Genomic DNA, 19,096 nt, shown 5'->3' with positions numbered 1-19,096 from the left:
GTGCCCGGCCCGCCCGGTGGCCGTCCGGGAGCTGCTTGCGTAGCCTGGAATGCACAGGAAGCATTTTTCCCTTTTAACAAACAGCGCTGAAGTGCTCCGAGGTTTGTCTCGTGATTGCACGGATGGGCAATATACTAACTCATAAAATCAGTTTTATAGTATAGTCGCATGCAACATTCTTCATCTTTAAAGATGGAATCCACTGTTTTCCCTTGTAGGACTCCTAACAGCCAAACTCTAAATGTGCTCTTGGAAATTCAGGCGTCAATGTGCACATCACCCTTTCTAGTGCGTTTAGTCTTCAATGTGTGAGGTGTTGCTCCTGTGTTTTTTTCAGAAAAATTTACTACAAAGCCCATTTTCTACAAATATTAGTAGTAACCATAGCTTCTTCAAAAAATAAATTGAAAAACTATTGAAAGTTGCAGTTTTAAATTTTAGCATAGAAGTGGTATTTTTCAAGTAAATATACATTCTTCTGTCACAAATTTAGCCATAAGCTTTAGGGTTTGGGGTTTTTTTAAGTAAGGAATTGATCTGGAAAATTTAATAGCTATTTATCATGTTTTTGTATCATCTGTCATTGTAAAAGCTTAAATTCTTACTTAGAAATTAAAAACCCACTGTAATATCTCCCACACCAAGATTATCTGATCCCTAAGTACATCCAAACTTCAGGTTTTTTTGTGCATGGAATACTGTTGAAATGCCAATGTAAAAAAAAACAATGCTTAGCCTAATTGAATATTTTAACTAGACAGCTTATGAAACAGATTTTTAATTTGAAGTCATGTAAGTGCAGAAACAAGTTTAGACCATTTAAACCATCAGTCTCATCCTGCCTGCAGTAGCAAAAATCTGCTAAAGCTCTCTGGCTGTAATTTCATCCTCAGAAGAAGTTCCTCTCCCTGTAGTTTGCTAAGCTTCTTTGAAAACAGCTTACTTGAAATTAAAAAGACAGTAATAAAAGCATTGCTGTTGTGGACCCTTACCAAAACAATCAGTACTGAGGAAATCTGCAGCCTTCTGAAAGGATGTGGTGTTTCACACCTGAATATGTGTGAAAAATGGGATTTTTCCGATGAAGTTGAAAACTCAGTTTTCTGTTTTTCAAGAAGATGAGTCAAATTTAACATAAGATTCTTAAGGAGTTAGAGGCTGTAGGAGGCTAACTTACAGGAGCTTTCAGACTGACTCAGACGTGTTCTGTCTAATGCTAGGTTTCTCACCCTAGTTTGGTGGGGTGCACTTTGTGGTGTGCTTGATCTGATAAAATGTGGACTGTCATCAAAAGGACAGGTTCCCTACCCCCACCATCCCTTTCTGTTCCATTTAGTTACATGACAAGCTGATGGTGCTCTCAACTTTTTTGTGTCCAGTTATTTGTATGTCTATGTAAGGTTATTTTTATGTCTGATGAACTTGCTGAGCTGGTTTACCAGCATGAGTGCTTGACACAGCAAAAGGAAATTCATAGGAGAAGGAAGAAAGTAAGTAAAAAAGTAAGATTGTATTGCTAGTGACTTTCAGAGCTGATTAAGGGTAATAAGATTCACTTTTCCAAATCCCTGACTTTGGAGGAGAGAAAATTTTGTGGCATCTGTTGTGTCAGATTTTTTCAAAGTCATTTTTCTGAAAGGGATTGCCTTCTCGCATACTTAAATATCTCTGTAGTTGCATGTCTGACTTCTCTATGTTAATACAGAATACAGATAATACACCTTTGATACTGTAATTGAATTTCTTGAGGTTATAGATAGATGTTATTTAAAGACATAAATATAGGAACTTCATGTGGTGACATAGTTTCTACAGCAGTGGAAGGCTGTCTCTTTCAGTGGCATTTTGACTGCATTTACTAGAATGTTTTGGTGCCTTTGGCCAAGCTATGTTGATTTTTCTTCACTGGTTATTAGGTATCAAGTCTGTAAGCTCTGTCAGGAAACAGCAAGCCTGTTTGCATTGCTTATGAATTGTGAAATTTCAGGACAGACAGGAGAGAAAACCAGACATTAGTTGCTGTCATCCATTCCTCTGTGTTTGGGAAATAAGAAGTGCAGATTGGACAGAGAAGGAGGGAAATATTTTGGTGGTGGGAAAGTGAAAATATATAGTGCAATAAATTTCCTTTTTAAAACACTGAGTCTTCACTGCTCAACTCAAGGATTTTGGATCTGAGTTTAGTGCTTTAAAAACGTGGGGAAAAGAGGTGATATGAAGAGGGAAAACCAACTAGCGTGACGCTGTCATTTTCTTCAGTACCTGAGAGCATTTTTTCTGACAGATTGCTTTTCTGTAAATCCTGTTGTGTGCACAGCACTGAAGGATTTCAGTTACAGGGATGGTTTTGACATCAACATATGTTGGACAATTGTGTTTCTGAACACTTGAGCTAGTCTTTTGGGTCTGTAGTCAGCCCTTGGGTAAGGGGATAAGATTGTTTATGGAGACTCTAAATGTCTTTTAGCTTATAGTGTTTTCAGGCCTTTTTTTTAAGAAGTGCTTTACTTTTCCTGTGTAACTCTTTATTGTTACTGTTTTCGAGCTGTAGCTTTTGTTTAGACTCACTATCAAAAATAAAACGGAATGGAGTGGATGTTGAAAATAGCAGAAACATACTTTTTTCTGTCAGCATTATGCAAGAGTAATGCCCTCCACCTTTTAAGAAATCTGTTCATGTCTCAAACTACATTATTCTTTGCAGAGGTCACATCATATTAGATATTAGTCCTGTTTACAAACAGGATTGTGAAGTCCTTTGGATTTGACAAGCTTTAATGGCTTCTGCTTAGTTGTCTGTTACTTAAAGAGTGTTTTCTTGAAGAGTACTAACTGTCTGATGATGTCTTTTTGATTAGAGCCTTATATAGTGTGCAGCAAAAGCTTTTGGGGAGATAAAAGGGGTGTACTGATATTTTTAAAAAGTCTTACTTTCACGTTCGCAGTAAGGTTTGTTGATCCTGGCTTAGAGTTGAGACAACATTTATATTCAATGGAGAAAGACCAGCCTTTGTACCAAGGAAATTAGAGTTTTAAATTACTCCAGTTGAGAGGGAGGCAGGAGGAAACATAAGGATTTCACATAAAGCGTTGCTACCTCAATGCAGTTTTGTTGACTTTTCTCCCGCTAGTAGCCATCAGAGTTAAAAGTAGTATCTTGACATAGGTACTTAGTTTGAGTCATAAACAAGTTCATCTCAGTTCTAAGGTGAAGTAGGCGCTGTGACAGCATTCACAGGAGCAGAACACTTGTATTGAGTCGCATGCCTAAGGCCTTGGCAATCGGCTTATGACATATTGGGTTTCTTCTGTATGCAAGGAAAGGTTTCTGTTAGCTAGGAAGATGTGAGCATGTGGATGTGGGGAGTTATACTGCAGTCATCAGGTCTGAGGGGAGAAAAAAGTCAGAGAAAAAATTAAACAGTTCCCAGTCTGCTTTCAATATGAATTATAAACTTTCATTTCAGACCTCAAACCCTCTTATTACTGCAAGTTGCTGGGACCTCCAGCAAGCTTCCTGCAAATGAAGGCACGCTGGTATTCATAAAAATGCAACTGATGAAAAACAGAGGATTTCAGATCAGGCTATGACAGTGAGACTGTGTTCTCTTATATTTTCTGTGAGAATATTTTTGTTTCTGATTTTCTCTAATGAAATGGCATTTGTTCTTTCCATTCCAGATACTGATTAGTGCATTCCATGATTGTTCCTGGATACCTCAGTTTGTCATCTAGGCTGGCACCAGTCTATCCTTTGCATTTTTTAGTATGCCCTTCTCCCCCTCCCCCAACATATATTCTCTGTGTTCACTTCCCCTTTCTGGTAAGCATTACTTAGAAGTTGAAGATGGTTCTCTAAACGCTGGGGGCTCCACCTTTTTCTGTCTCCGCTGTGGCAATCCTTAAATGCTGTGTTGAACTCTGCTGTGTCGGTGAGCAAAATGCCAAAATACAAATGGCACTCCTGTAAAAAGTTTTTCCAGTACTTCTGTATCTCTTTGGAGACCTGTGTGCAAAGCATCTTGTTTTCCAATTCCAAATGCTGCAGGCTCAGGGCAGAGTCTAGAAAGCTTCCCGAAGAAAAGGACCTGAGGGTGTTGGTCAACAGCTGGCTGAGTATGTGCCGTCCCAGGTAGCCAAGAAGGCCACTGGCATCCTGGCCTGCATGAAAAGTGATGTGGGAAGCAGATCTGTCCCCCTGTTTTGGCTGGTGAGGCTGCACCTGAAGTCTTGCGTCCATTTCTGGGCCCCACACTACAAAAAAGACATTGAGGTGCTGGAGAGACCCCAGAGAAGGGCAGCAGAGCTGATAGAGGATCTGGAGAGTAGATGGTATGAACTGAGGGAGCTGGGGGTGTTTATCCTGGAGGAAAGGAGTCTCGGGAGACCTCGTTGCTTTCTATGTCTGTCTCAAGAGAGGTTGTACAAAGGTGTGTGCTTTTCTCTTGTCCCAAGTGACAAGATCAGAGAAAATGGCCTCAAGTTGTGCCATGCTAGTTTAGGTTCAACATTAAGGAAAATTTCGTCGCTGAAATTGTTTGTCAGGTATTGGAACAGGCTTTGCATATTTTCACCTTTTGGGACATTTGCTGCAAGTAGGAATTCAGGTTATTGTTTTCAATCAAGTTGGTGCTTGAGTAACTGATTCTGAACTGTTTCTGTCTAGCTTTCTGCCAGCAAGGAGAAAGGTGGCCGAGGAGAGCCTAGGATTAGCTTGAACCATTTAAGAGGTTGACAGACTTGTGGTTTTTTAACTAACTGTAGATTACTATAGTCAATTCTGATTTTCTACAGCACAGAGATTATCCCTCCAGGTACTGTAGGCACTGACAATGCTTTGTGACACTCAGTGACTCAGTTCATCTTGAGTTAGTTATTATGAATTTTTATGTCTTAATATAGCTAATGAAAAGATGCTGCATCAGGATCAATATCTGATTAGTAGCACCTTATTGGAGTCAGTGAGATTTGATTATGGTTGTCTACAGCAGATGCTATCAAAAGACTCATATCTGTCCAGTGGAGGCCAAGCCTTGGTAGCTCCTGTAAACATTGACTTACTGCCATCATTATTTTGTTTAAATATTTGTTTAAAATATGTGTGTTTTGAACCAAGGACTGTGTTGGGGTGGTTTTATGTTTGAGGATGTGATGTTAATTGACAGCTAATGAAATTTCATTATCTCCCCTTTGGTGCTGAAATTTCAGCCTAACACAAATGCCTAAGTAAGTAATGCCATGCAGGTATAGGTCAGGTTTTGGTTTTTTTTCTTTTTTAGCTTTTCATTAGATGGGTTGAAAGCAAATAAGTGAGTGGAGAATGTTTTGGTGGTAGCAGGGATTTTAATGCTAATGCGTGCGGCGGTTTAGAGAAGCTAGAGTAAAAGAACAGAAAGGAAGTGGAGAAAAAAAGTCTCTGTGAGAGAAACAGTAACTCCTTGTTGCTGTGCTCCTTACTTAGCACTTCTTTGGAAGCAGTCTTCTGTTAATGACACTGCAATTGATCAAAAATAGACCTCAGAGTTGTAAGAAGAAAGCAAAAATCTTTCAGTCTTTTTAGAAAATGGTGTTTTGGTTTTGTGAGGTCTTTTTATTACTCAGCATTATGAGGCGGTGCTGGTGTCTCTCTTCAGTACCTATCAGAAGCTGTGTTTTTAAGCTGTCGTTACTGTTTAGTTTCTCTGTTTCATTGCTTTTATGCGCTTAGCCGGGAAAGGATCCTCTTAGAATTATGAGTTGCATGTTTCCCTTCCTCAGAAAGGCTGGAGAAGTTTATAGGTAAGTTATTCAAAATAAATTAAAAGGTGTGGGGTCAGCCCAACCTGACATTAGTTTTATGTTGCTAGCTACAGAGAGTGGATGTTTTGTACGCTAAGACTATTTGTGTCTATTCAGTATGGATAATAAGTTACGCTTTTTGCTTGTCAAGTAATTGTTTTGCAAATGTTTAATGCAAATTCCATAAGAAGGGAGAAGACAGTCTTATGACTAAAGTTTGGGGTTTGTGAGACTAAAATATTACTGGTGACTGTCTCAAATTTGCAAAAGCAGGGTGTGCTTTGCTGATGATGTGGAGGATCAGGTGGAAAAAGTGTGAGCTCCAGAGGATGACCACAAAAAGAAACTGAGGTTTGAGCCAGATAAGGGAAGAGGCCTATAGGTGTTTTATCATATCTTCCCTTACTCATCTGGCTCAGGTGTGAAAACTCCCTTCTGTGGGGAAGGTGTCAGACATTCACACTAAGGCTGAAGGTATTCATCCCTGCTGGTGGGGTATAACCAGCTCAACTACGCTGACTTGAAAGGCAGCTGTCATATCTTAGAAGGTGCCATAAACCATCCAGGCCCCAGACCAATTTCTGAGGCCTCTCACCAGAGAACTGCAGATGATCCACAGTGTTGTATCAGAGAGTGTTAATTTCTGCTCTCCCCTTGGAGATACCTGGTCATTCCCACCTGAACCTGAGTATATGATAATACATTTAACTTTGTGCTTCATGGGATTTTCCCTATGGATCAAGGTTGTGGCCGTCACTTTGATGTGGACATCAAAATTGCTAGTCTTGTCCCCGGGTCTGTGGGTGGTGATTTCTTTCTGTTATCTTATCCTTTCTTTCTGTATTTCTTCTCCTAACTTCTTCTGGAAATATTTTGTAAACCAGATGAAAAAATTCCAATCAAGGCCTTAGTAAAGTTTCTGAAGTGTCTTAGTTTGTGTGGATTTTGCTTTAAAATTTGCTAAGTATCTAATTCTACCTCAGTGTTCTGAAAATTTGCATGTAAAGGTTTGTTATTGAAGATTTTTGTTCTTTGTCCTGTACACTGCTCTGAATGACTCAAACAACCTTCCCCTAAACCCACTGAGCAGACCAGGGCATAACAGGACTGAAAAGAAGACCCCTTTGACTCTGTCCCTATGCTTAGAAAAAGATTGGTTGTGGGACATATCACTGCCCTGTGCTTCCATGTGCTTTGTTTTTAAAAGGGAAACTCCTCTCATTAATCATGCTAAGAATAAAGTAATTAATGTGTGCCTGGTGCCTTGAAATTTTAAAAAAGTACATGTGCTCTGTGTTCTAGTTACTTTGTCCTTTAAAAGTGTGTGGTGGGGAGGTGCAGTCAGTCAACTTTGATAAGTTCAAATTAGTGCTAATTGCTGGTTCACTGTCCTATGGGAGTGTTGAAACATGGTTTGTACTAGAGAGATGGTAGTAAGTGGAAACAGAGGAAGACCTCAGGCGCTTTCTAACTTTTTGTGTCCCCCAAAACAAAAATTACTGTCAATGCAAGCTCTGTCTGCATGCCTAGAGGTAGGTATTGCTAGATAAAAGTACTCCCTGTGATTAGGCACCCATGTGTCTAATAAAATACAATTTCTCTTGTTTGCAGAACTAGGATTCAAGTCTAATGTGCCCTTTGCATGCTAACATTTTGTTATTTTAATCCTCTAGACTGTAAGTTGGATTAGAATTTGGGAACAAAAAAATCAAAATTTACAAATGCTAGTCCCCTTGTTTTAAGCTCTTAAATAAAGCGAAGTGAACAGGCTAAATATCTTTTTATCAATAAATTTTTAAAAGATCAGTGCCAGTAATGAGTAGTGTTTAACTTCAATATAAAGTACCGTGAAATTAATATTAACGAGACCTGTAGTTCTATAGATGCAGATCTGTACTTTGTATTTCATCACAGAAGAGTGTTTTAGCATGTGTTGGTCTGTCTATGACACTACAGTTGGACATTTGGGGAAGTTACTCCCTGTTTCAGGTTTATAGAATTTAAGAAAACCCCACAAACAAATGAAAAGTGAATTGCCTTTTGTTTACACAATGTGTTAGCCATACTGTAATCTGCATCAGTGTTTCCTGTTTTCTTTGCCTCCACAGGTGTGATAGCTTTAGAAAATCTGTTGGCATATATAAAGTATGTTAGTATAAAAGACACATGAAACACACAAGTGCCTGTTTCTCCTTTTCCCTGTCTTCTGCCATCTTCTCATTTCCCCTTTTAATATTTCTTACTCTTCCCTTTTGTTATCCATTTCCTCCTCTTACTTACATTAAACACTGAAGATCGGTGCATGATGGTTGCAGTCTCCATAGTTGTTAGTGTGAAGTTCTGTCTTTTGTTTTTGTGTCTTCTGTGTGAGAAAGCCAAGGAGGAAGGTCAGTACTCCTGTCTTCCATCCTGTTGTGTCATTTCTTTTCTTTGTTCTTTTCTTTTTTTGCCTTTTTTTTTTTTTTTTTTTTCATTGTTGCTTAGCTTCTCCACAGCTGCAGTTCACGTTTCATGCTAAAGCTCCGTGGTCCTGGATGCATTACTGTGTGCTGTCCTTGTTCATCATCTCTGTATAGGTAGTAAACATCACTCAGGTTTCATTCTTTTTAGCAGTTGCCACAGTTGGAAGTATTTTGTTTCTGGGACAAAGGTTTGAGACGTGTTGGACCTTTTATGTCTAGGAAATGGCTGCTATGTGAAAGAGAGAACCAACCAATAAAGCCAAACTGAATTCCTGTTATTAAAAATTAGGAACTGGGAGGAGCAATTACATATTGGGAAAAAAATATATGTACAGTATCTACATGCACTTAACAAAATGTTTACACATATTCATCTTATTTTTGTAGTTTTACATACACTTAGTCACAAAAAAGCCTGAGAAATAGAGTACTACAGAAATGTCTTGTTTAGTTATTATGCCTTGGCAAGTGTACCTTGGCATTACTGTTGCTAGGAAATATCCAGAGGCATTTGAAAATATAGTTTAAGAGCCACCCCAAGGGATGCTGCAAAATTGCAGTGGGTACCATCCTCCTTTCTCAAGGTGTTTAGCATATTCATCTCCAGAATCTCATTAAAGCCCTTAAGTTAACATTCTAAAATGATTGCTTTTGTGGGTAGGATTTTAGATACTAAAGGGATAATAAAGACTACATCTAGTAGAAAAAAAAAAGACAAAATTCTAGAGATGATGGTTCTTAATTAGAAATGTAAAGGCTTATTCTTGAGACCTACTCTGTCTTTACTTGCTTACCTCCATTTAATAAACAACATGAAACATTGCATTTGTACACGTTATTTTACTGTATGGCCTTTGCTAGTAAGTTCATCAGTTTCTCTGAGTACACAAAATAGCCTGGACCTAGTGTGACCTAAGGAACACATTCTCCTGATGGATCAAACTCTGCAATTTTATACAAGTTAATCTGTATAAACATATATAGTGTTAGAACCTGTGTGTAACCTACACTTGCAAGCGTAGAACATTTAAAAGTAAATAAAGCTACATACTTAGGACAGATACCTAAAAGTAAACAATACAGAGCAGTCTGCCTAATATATTCCTCTAGTAAGTCCAATGGACTCCAGCAGCTCGACTAATTAAATTGTGTAACATATCTGTTTCTTCTATACTTGTGCTTTCTGTTCATGCTCTTGAAAAGTACCTTTTGAATTTTTAAAAAAGTTTGTAGGGAACCTTCTTTTGCAGTTTATGCAATTTAATTTGAAACTCTCTGGATTCACGTTATTTTTTCTTGGCTTGAATGCTGCTGTCAGTCCCTTCGAAAGTGCCCTATTAAAGCATCTGTTAGCCACTTACTGGAATTGCAAACCCTATGCCTTATGTTAAGCATCTGAATAGAATGGGACATCAGTTATACATTAAATAGGACTTTGTGACCATTTGTCATTTTTCTTTATGAGTTCTGTGTTACTGCATTATTTTCCTAATAATGACTGCAAGTAAGTGTAAGAACTTGTTGGTGACATTGATCATTGGTTTGTTTCTTTCTTCTTTCCTTAATTCTTTGTCATTTGACAGATTTGATGTTAGTAATAAGAGTACAAATAGCATGTGTGAGTGTATATATGAGTGAAATTACTCTTTTCCTCAGAAATTGATGACAACACTTCTTTTACCCAGTGAGCTATAAAGACCGTATTAAGTGTGCAGAAGAGGCTACTTAGATGTAACTGATCAGGTGGCCAGTTTCCTTCATAACCCATGTTGCTGGGTTTTTAAACTCAGGTTGCTGAGTCTCTTCATCCTTATTTTCTTTGATAGCACAAATTCATTCAGCAACCGGTGTTAAGCTTAAAGGAATGTATTTGGATTTGAGGGCTGCATTTAAAGGCATGGTACTGGTACTGATTTTTTAATTGGGTTGGTTTTTTTTGTTTTGTTTTGTTTTTTTAGGGCAGGTTAAAGTATTCAGGGCCCTATATACGTTTGAGCCCAGAACGGTAAGTACATCTTTACTTCAGCAGTTTGAGAATCTTACTTTTAAGTTTGTACATAATATTTCTTAATTCTGCTATTATTGGCATATTAGACTTACTGTACTGAAATTTTAATGAACTGTTGATGGATAGTCATTCTTAATGTGAATAAAACTGTCTAATTAATCATAAGTCTCTTTTAAGAACAGCTCTGTTTAAAAGCAGCATGCTTTCTTCTGTAGTATCAGTTACTTATAATCAAGGATCAGAAATCTTGAATAATTTGTTTTTTCTTCCAAAGACAGCAATGATAGTTGAGACCTAAGAGATCTGGAGAACTGGGACCAACCAAAAAGAGTTCCCAAATGAAGTTGACAAACCTAAGAGATATTTCACTGCTTACTATGCACAGTGCTTTGTTGGAAAGGCCACAGTCTTCCTGTGTTGTTAGGAAAGTTAGTGATCCAGAAAGTTAGCTGTAAGCAAGTCAAACTATGGACTGTTGTCTTGGTGATAGAGAATTTGAGTTATCATTCTTTTGAATGAAGAGAGTCAGTATTCTGACTTATCCAGGCATTTGTTTTTCCTACATACACAGATTCAGATATATTTGTTTCCTTTTTTTTTTTTTTTTTTAAAGCCAGATGAACTGTACTTTGAAGAAGGAGATATCATTTACATCTCAGACATGGTGAGTCTAAGACATCCCACACAGATTAATATTTCTGAGGTGCAATATATCCCATCTAAAATATTTTTCCTTTTCTCTGCAGAGTGATACAAATTGGTGGAAAGGAACTTGTAAAGGGAGAACTGGACTAATTCCAAGCAACTATGGTAAAGTCTAGAATATTTTTATTTGGTAAGATCATTCACAATTAAAGGAAATCACTAAATAAAAAGCCATCATCTCAAAAATAGACCACAGTATTGGTACTTAACAGTACTCCACCATGTATTTCAGAATACATCCATCTGCAGTAGCAGTTACCAGTGGTATCCACTGTAGGTACCACTACATCAGCAGTGCACAAGCTGTCTTGTGTTTTTATTACCTAGGGACAGCTTGAGTTTGCTGAATGTTCATGTTTCTGGTTATGCTCTTAAGAGATACTGAGATACACTCAGTTTTGAGGGGAAGAACACTTGGATCTAAAGGATGGAGTTTTGCTTGCCTTTTGTTGTATTTTTAGCGAATATATTCTGCCACAGAAAACGTTGGTTTCTTGGGGTTTGCACCATGTTAAATATCACGTATGTGTTTGGACTGAATAGAAACAGCTTTTTCAGATTCAATGAAAATCACTTTTAAAAGCCATGAGTACAGACAACACAGCACAATTCCTCCAAGTCCTGCCAGGAATTGTAGACAGAGTAGCAGTGTCTCATTGCAGACAGATTGCATCACAGCTGCCAATATGACTTAGGTTGATTCCTGTTGTCCCTTCTTCAGTAGGAGACATTATGGTGGCTATGCTCTGTTTCCCTCCTCTGCAGTTAGTAGAAATATATTCATAGAAATCTGCAGTATAGTCATTGGGGCTACATGAATTTTCACTTGAGTTTGTGACTTCCAAACCGACTCTACTCTTGCTGTCTGCCAGAGATCAGAAGTCATGCACTGTTAATATGCAAAAAGACTGATTTATACATGCTGCATATCTACATTTCTTTTGAATATTGAAGTGAATATTTACAATAAACCCAACAATCTCTTAATTCATGTTCCCATTGAGATTAGTTGTAAAGCTTCAATTTTAGACCAGGATTGGTGTGGTGTCTCTGTCCGCATGTTTGCAAAAATTCCATGTATAAGCAGAACAGAAGCTTTTGCAGACCTTAAGAACAAAGAGTACTAGGAACACTTCTTCTTAGACCACTTGTGCAATGTGATGCTGTTTGAAGTTTTCACAAGATTTTCTCTGAATTAGTTTCCCATACACTGGAAATTAAAGTGCATCTCACTAGTCTGTCACTCACAGATCTTTTTTCATTTTAGAATCAAGTATACTTTGTTTCCACACGTTTCAAGTACATGTTTCAGAAGTAGTTAGAATTTACTCTTTCGTTTCAGTGGCAGAGCAAGCAGAGTCTATTGATAATCCACTGCATGAAGCTGCCAAACGAGGTATGTTTGGTGTTTTAGTTGTGTGATGCCAAAGGATGATTTGCTTGTTTTCTACTGTAAAAATAATAATAGTAATAGTAATAATTATATTTTTAGAATTAAGATGTTCTACTTGTTTTGGTTGTTTTGTTTCTTTAGCAAGTTATCTGGTAAGTTTTATGGCTTTGAAAAGGTGAGATACTGCCTGGTGGAATTGCCACTCTGTCTATACACAGAGGAATAGTGGTACCATCCGTTGAACTACATAGGGATATAAAAGTCTTCTGGGAATGGAAGAAAAGATATTTGGTATTGGTTAGTATGACTTTGTCATGATTTGCTATGACTAGGTATGAGTGGTTGTTCAGTGAATTAAAAATTGCTGCTAATCGCTTCCTGTCTTCAAAAGTTCATGGGAAGACTGACACCATTTAGAAAGTACTATTTACCTGTAATGGTTCTTTTAACTTTCCAAAGAAAAAACAATAATCAAAACTGATTTTGTCTTTCAGGCAACCTGAGCTGGTTGAGAGAGTGTTTGGATAATCGAGTCGGTGTCAATGGCTTAGACAAAGCTGGAAACACAGCTCTGTATTGGGCATGCCATGGAGGCCATAAAGGTATCAGAGCATTAATTTGAAATTATTGTTGTCTGGTTTTCTTGTTATGCTTGTTAGGCTGATTGATAAAATTGCAGTGCTAAATAATTAAGCCAGGGTTTTTTCAATGTAATTCTATTTTTTATTTCTTTAATAAAAATCAGTCTAGGAGGCAGGTTCAGCTCCATCAAGTGCTGTGTGTTTTGTTGTTGCTGTTGAAGCAGGCATGCTCATTAGTGTAACTTAGAGGCAGAGTGGAAGGAGGACAGATCAAAAAGAAATGCAGTATTATTTGGGATATTTCATGCAGAAGCATTTTTTGTGACTAATTGTTGTTTGCCCAATGCAGTCTGATTTACAGATTTTCATTAGCTGATTTGATTGGTCTTTCGTTGAATCTTAACTACAATGAATGCAAAAATAGCATAATTCCTTTCCACTAAATTCTTCTCTTGCCATCTCTCCCTGCAGATGTAGTAGATGTCCTGCTTGCCCAGGCAAACCTAGAGTTAAACCAACAGGTAGGTTGAACCCACAGACCCTTAGAGTAGAGGTGTGATGTTACTCACCCTTGCTAGAAGCTGGAAGGGTTTTTGCTGCATTTTAATCCTGTTGCTTTTCCCTCTAACTCCACAGAACAAATTGGGAGACACAGCTTTGCATGCTGCTGCATGGAAAGGTTATGCAGATATTGTAGAGATGCTGCTGGAAAAGGGTAAAGATCTTCACCAAGGTTTCAACAATCTGTGTAGAGACTAGATTCCTGAATGTTGTTTAAATTGTATTTCTTAAGTGTTTCTGTATAACTCAGCTACAGTCTTTAGCCAGCTCACCTGCCTGACTTGCAGGAAAAGTCTTGCAGAAAATTCTGGCAGCTGTTTGGAAGGTAGACATCTCACCTCAAGATTATTTCATCCTGCTTTACAGACAAAATTAGGCACTTTAACCCCAGAACAGCAATGACATCTGCTTCTTAAAAAAGGAAGAGCAGCCAGCAAGTTTCCTAAACAACTGTAGCTTATGCAAGAGCATCCATAGCTTTTGGTCTGCTTCAGAGCAGTCAGTAGCTCGGATTCCCTTGTCTATTACTGTTCTACCCACATTAGTGAAACTCATATCATAATGGCATTGGTTGAGAAATAACTGGGATTGTGATTTCTCATTAAACTTTTCTTCATGAAGGGGCAAGAACAGATCTGAAAAACAATGAGAAGAAACTGGCTTTAGATATGGCAACGAACGCAGCTTGTGCTTCCTTGCTTAAGAAGAAACAGAGTGCAGGTATTTCTGATTTTGTTTTTCTGATAATTTTACTTTGGAGAAATAATACTTTAGTCTAATACCAATATACTGATAGCCATAAAAACCATTTGGGAGGTACATGGGCTAAGACTTGTGTCTGGAAGGGCTTGCTTGAGAGAGTTAGTTTGGAGCTGTGGTAGGAAGATGGTTTATCATATGCCATTCTGCTGACTCCACAAAAAATGGCACCTTGTATCAGCAAGAGGCATAAGAGTTCAGAAGAGTTCAGAAGGTGTGAAAATACTAAGGGAAGAGATGAAAATAGAAGACTGGCCCTTCAGACAAAATTAAAGCAAGGATAGAAACTATTTTAAAAGTAGCATACCAAAAGGGACAGGGTACAAGAATAAAACAATGTCCTGTCTTTCTCCATGTGCTTGTCTGTTCTTCCAGACTTAAGCCAAACAAGCACCAACATATGATCCTCCTTTTCTTCTTCTTAATTTTTTTTTTTTACTTTCTTATTTCTATGTGTCTCTGGGTGACTGTCTAACTGAGAAATAAAGAATGCTTTCAGGTGTTAATTAAAATAGTCTCACTGCCTCCCACTGTCTTCATCTCTCCTAATAGTATAGTGTCCCTGTCCAAAAGAGTTAAAGAGGCTATTTTAAAAAGCTAAACACTGAGTTGTTCAGTATTCTGTAAGTACTATTGCCTGTAGCTTTCAGGAGGCTGAAGCAAGGGTGGAAACTCTAAGTGGAATAAGAAATTACTTGAAAACACAGGCAGGGTTGCCGTCAGGTTTGGTGGGATATGCAGTACAGCAGTTGCATCCTCACAGGACTAGTGAGATCAGAGGGAATGCTAACCTGTAGGGGCCTAGAGGTTATGGTAATTAAATGGAGGAATAGCTGAGGGCAACTTGAGAAGGCCAGGAAGAGCAATTGCAGCAAAAATATTGTTCTTCTCTTTAGCAGAGGTAAAATCAGGATTTCCCAGAAACATGGCAAATTATTTCTCCCAATCTTGGTTCTTAAGAAAGCAGTTTTAAAAAAGGGCAGTATGTATATATAATATATATTATTATATATATATTATATAGTATTTTCCTAAAGTTACTTGATCCCTGTTAGAAAAACTTCGTTCATCTTTGCTTGTTGATTGTAGGCACCTGGCACAGGTGTTTTCTCTCTTCTGATGTCCCAATAATTATACTAATGTTTTATTTCCTGATGCTAAGTAACCAATCTACATAACTAATCTACTTCTTCACTCCCTTTAAATTAATTTTGTTTCAATGACTGACTGATTTTTTATCCTTAGTCACCTTGTCTCTGTCTTAGTCATCAATCTCTGGTAATTTCACTCCCTGTCTTTTTTCACTTGCCTTGATATAACGCTCATGTTCTCAGTCTAACTGCAGTTTCAGTATTAGCATCCTTGTTCATTTTTCTGTCTTAACTTGGGCTTTTATAATATCTCTGACACCACCAATCTGTATACTTTTCTCATATTTTGTATTTTCTTGGTTATTTTCACTAATTTATTTTTTCTGTCTCATGATTCTGCATTTAAGTATTTCCAATGTCTGGATGTGAAATATTGTTCTTTTTCAGAGATTCAGTTCTATCTCAGCAGTCATCTCTCCATTGTTCCTGTTTACATATGGCTTTTATCATAGTCCGTCTCTGAATCTTTTATTGGAGGAAGGTTACTTTGTCTCCAATGTTCAGATTTATGTTTTACTTGTACAGACAGATACTCAAATGTCAATTGCTGAAGTACATTCTAAAAAATTAAAATCATGTCATAGAAGTATAAAAAGGTTGTGTTAATTGTGCTGCTAAACAGGGGAGCAGAAGAAATGTACAGAAGAAATGTAATATGTACTTGCTTGAAATATGGCCCCTTGAGCACAAGGCTCTGCAATTTCTTTTCTTCCTGTTCTCCGTTTGCTGCTTCTCCTCCTAAAAATGAGAAACATTTTTTTCACTTAGGTTTCTTTTCCCAAAACGGTTGAGCAGGTTCATTTTAAACTTACTCATTTTTCTTGTTCCAAAAATGTAGGATAACATGGTTATCACTTCTGTGAATTATGTCAGTGTTGTTGCCTCTGTGCCTGGTACTTTCAGTACTCTTTAAATTTTGTTTCTTTCCAGGTACAGTCCGAACATTGAGTAATGCAGAGGAATACCTTGATGATGAAGACTCCGATTAGCCTTTTGATTCTATATGGAAAACTATAACTTGCATTGTCTATGTCATTTTCAAAACATATCTTCACAACTGTAAAAATATCTCACTTAGAGTATCGCAAGATAGCATATTAATGAGAGGATGAAATCATGCTTTGCAAAGGAATAATCTTCATGTAGCCAGATAATGTCTGTCACATTTTAAGTCAGAGTTCCTTTTTGGAATTATCATAGAGAAGGTGTGGCACACCTTTACCACTGAATATGGCAGAGGACCAGTTTCTAAACTCACAGGTTTCATCTCAGGCCTTCCCAGCAAGTGCCTTGTATCTCTGGAATACTGAAAGGTCCATGTGAGACAGGAGGACACCACTGCTAGCATTTCCCCAAATCCCTCTGGGTTTATGTTCCTTCATGCAGCTAATACTGACAGTCAGTACTGGCTGGCAGGCATAAATGCAGATGCTGCCATAGAGAGGGGCAATTGTTTGCCTTCATGGGAGACAGCATTGCAAGGTTTGATTTTTAATTTTGGTAAATTTTTTTCCCTTCCTTCCTCCATCCCTCTTAAGTGAGATGCAAAATGACCTGAGACAATCTGCCTCAGGAGTGCTTTGTCTTCTCTATTGCTGTGGGCCCAGTCCCTGAAATGTAACACAGGTGAAAGGCTTGCTTAAGTCAGGTTTGCTTTAGAAATTCACTTGGACTTTGTGGCTTGATTATTTTGCTTTTTGAACTGTTATTATGCTGAAACCATTTGTAGTAAAGGAACACAGAATATTTTTCTATTTATCCTGCCTAAAAATTTTTAATACTGATCTTTGCTTTTTTTTTTGCAAGTGCTCTTGTATCTTGTCCTAAATTACCTCAAAGTTTAAGTGTGTTTGAAGTAATGAGGGAAGATGTGCATCAAATATACCACAGGTATCTTTAGAAGAGACACCTGGAGCTGAATAAACATTTTTAAAATGTATTGCTGCTTCCTGTGAATTAAAGAAAAATGGAAAATAAATTCAGCTACTTTGAAGATTCCCTGCAGAGTTAAAAAATAACTTCCTTCAGATTGCTCAAGTAGCTGTAGCCGAATATTGCACATTACTGAGAGATATTTTCTTACTGTCATGGTAAGTAAATGTTACAAGTATTTGAGATACAATCTCATTTTAAATTTTTTATTGCTAACTTCTCTGATAGAGACTTCTGACAAATTCATTCTGACACAGCAGTCTGTGATACTAAAAAAAACCAAAAAATAGAGAAAAATAGGGACAAAAAAAAAGCTCTCATGAAAGACTGGGGATAAATAAAAAGCTCTTGTGGAAGTCTGGGGATAAATGAAAATCACACTAAGTATTTAAGAGATTTTAAAAAGTCTAGAGCACTCTTAATTTCCAATTTTTAAAAATACATTGAGCCAGATTTTTATTTTTATCATCCTGCAAAGAACTAGATGCCAGTAAAGCTTGTTTAGCTCTTATCAAAGAAGGCAGTGTTTGGTTGAGCAGAAGTGTTTAAGATGGGTCATTGCACAAGCAGTCATCTGCAGATGTAATTCTAGACTGTTTAAATGTTAAAACCATAGAACAAATGTTTTAGCCCTATGCAAGCAATACTGTGGTTAAATGAACAGTGGTGTTTTATTTTGTGTGAACTTGAAGATCCTAGAGGGAAAGAAATAAAAACCAAAGCCACCAATTTTTTCTCTCTAGCTTTCATTAGAACGGTTGTTGAACATAACTCATTATATTTAAGGCTGTTCTGCTTCTCATTTAATCAGATAGCTCTTTTGCTAGCTCAGCCTTTTATCATAGTTAAAGACGCATGTTATGCTGCATACTGTTGATTAAAATTACGCAATTTCAAAATGCAAGCTTTAAAGTCCTGTAATGAGAGGCAAGAAGGTTCAGGTATCTGTTGCATGAGTGTTTTTCCTGCAAAAACAAAAAGCTCACAAACTTAAAATTTTTCAGTGTCACAGGACATGGAGGGAATGGCTCAAGTCACTGTTTTTTCTGTGGAGCTTTGGAGGCAGAGTCTGTATTCATAAATAACTCTTAATGTAATGTCTTCTGCTGCTACAAAGGAAGAGATTTTGCTCATGTCTGTGCAATTAACAGCTGCCAGAAGACTCTGTGTTCTACGGACAGATCTAAGTGCTGCATAGGAGTTATGACAGAAGCACAAGTTGAGCCCAAGGATTTCATCCAAAGTCTTGCCGGAGTGTCCTGAAGGAAGCACATTTACATCGCAGGCACGCTGGCAGTGCTGTCATTTGTTTCCAGGACAAAAATCACTGCTTTTTGTTTTTTCCCACAACTTTGTTTTTCTTTACGAAACTGTCTGTTCATCTTGTGAAATACAAATCACTGTGAAAGCTTTCAGGCAATAAATTACTTTTTGTCTAACTCCAGGAGTAAAGTTTTGATTTAAAAAAAAACAAACACAATGGAATAATTTTTTTAAAAATCAAAAAAAACCAAAACGAATGGCACACTAAATGTTTTAACTGAGTGGCCCATTTTCCTACAAAGTCTCCAGCTTTGAACACTGACTTCTTATTTCTGAAGACACTAATGTGTTTCTTGTGTTTGATTTTATATCAAGGACCAAAGATTGCTGAGCCTGACTTTGTGGTCATTTTATTTACATGCTACAAAGTCAGATGTTTGCACAAGCAGCACACATCAAAATTACAAATTTGTTTGCAGGCATTGCCACCTTCTAAGGAAATT

General features: G+C 37.5%; 1 protein-coding gene across 2 annotated transcripts; it reads left to right on the top strand.

The window, feature by feature from the left end:
* The first annotated feature begins 10,177 nt into the window (after positions 1 to 10,177).
* OSTF1 (osteoclast stimulating factor 1) lies at positions 10,178 to 18,769 on the top strand. 2 transcript variants are annotated; one of them, XR_004081997.1, is made up of 10 exons: positions 10,178 to 10,245; positions 10,862 to 10,912; positions 10,995 to 11,058; positions 12,296 to 12,349; positions 12,841 to 12,948; positions 13,399 to 13,448; positions 13,564 to 13,642; positions 14,110 to 14,208; positions 16,329 to 17,488; positions 18,335 to 18,434. XR_004081997.1 is itself a non-coding variant. In XM_014307989.2 (9 exons), exons 2-9 carry the CDS (start codon positions 10,910 to 10,912, stop codon positions 16,385 to 16,387), a joined length of 516 nt encoding a protein of 171 aa, XP_014163464.1. In that variant the 5' UTR covers positions 10,178 to 10,245; positions 10,862 to 10,909; the 3' UTR covers positions 16,388 to 18,769. The 2 variants fall into 2 exon arrangements, 1 of the variants encoding a protein (XP_014163464.1); XM_014307989.2 differs by having other exon boundaries at positions 16,329 to 18,769.
* The last annotated feature ends 327 nt before the right edge of the window (positions 18,770 to 19,096 follow it).

This window comes from Geospiza fortis, unplaced genomic scaffold (assembly GCF_000277835.1).
Source record: "Geospiza fortis unplaced genomic scaffold, GeoFor_1.0 scaffold279, whole genome shotgun sequence".
Lineage (NCBI taxonomy): Eukaryota > Metazoa > Chordata > Aves > Passeriformes > Thraupidae > Geospiza > Geospiza fortis.
This window is presented reverse-complemented; position numbering and strand designations above follow the sequence as displayed.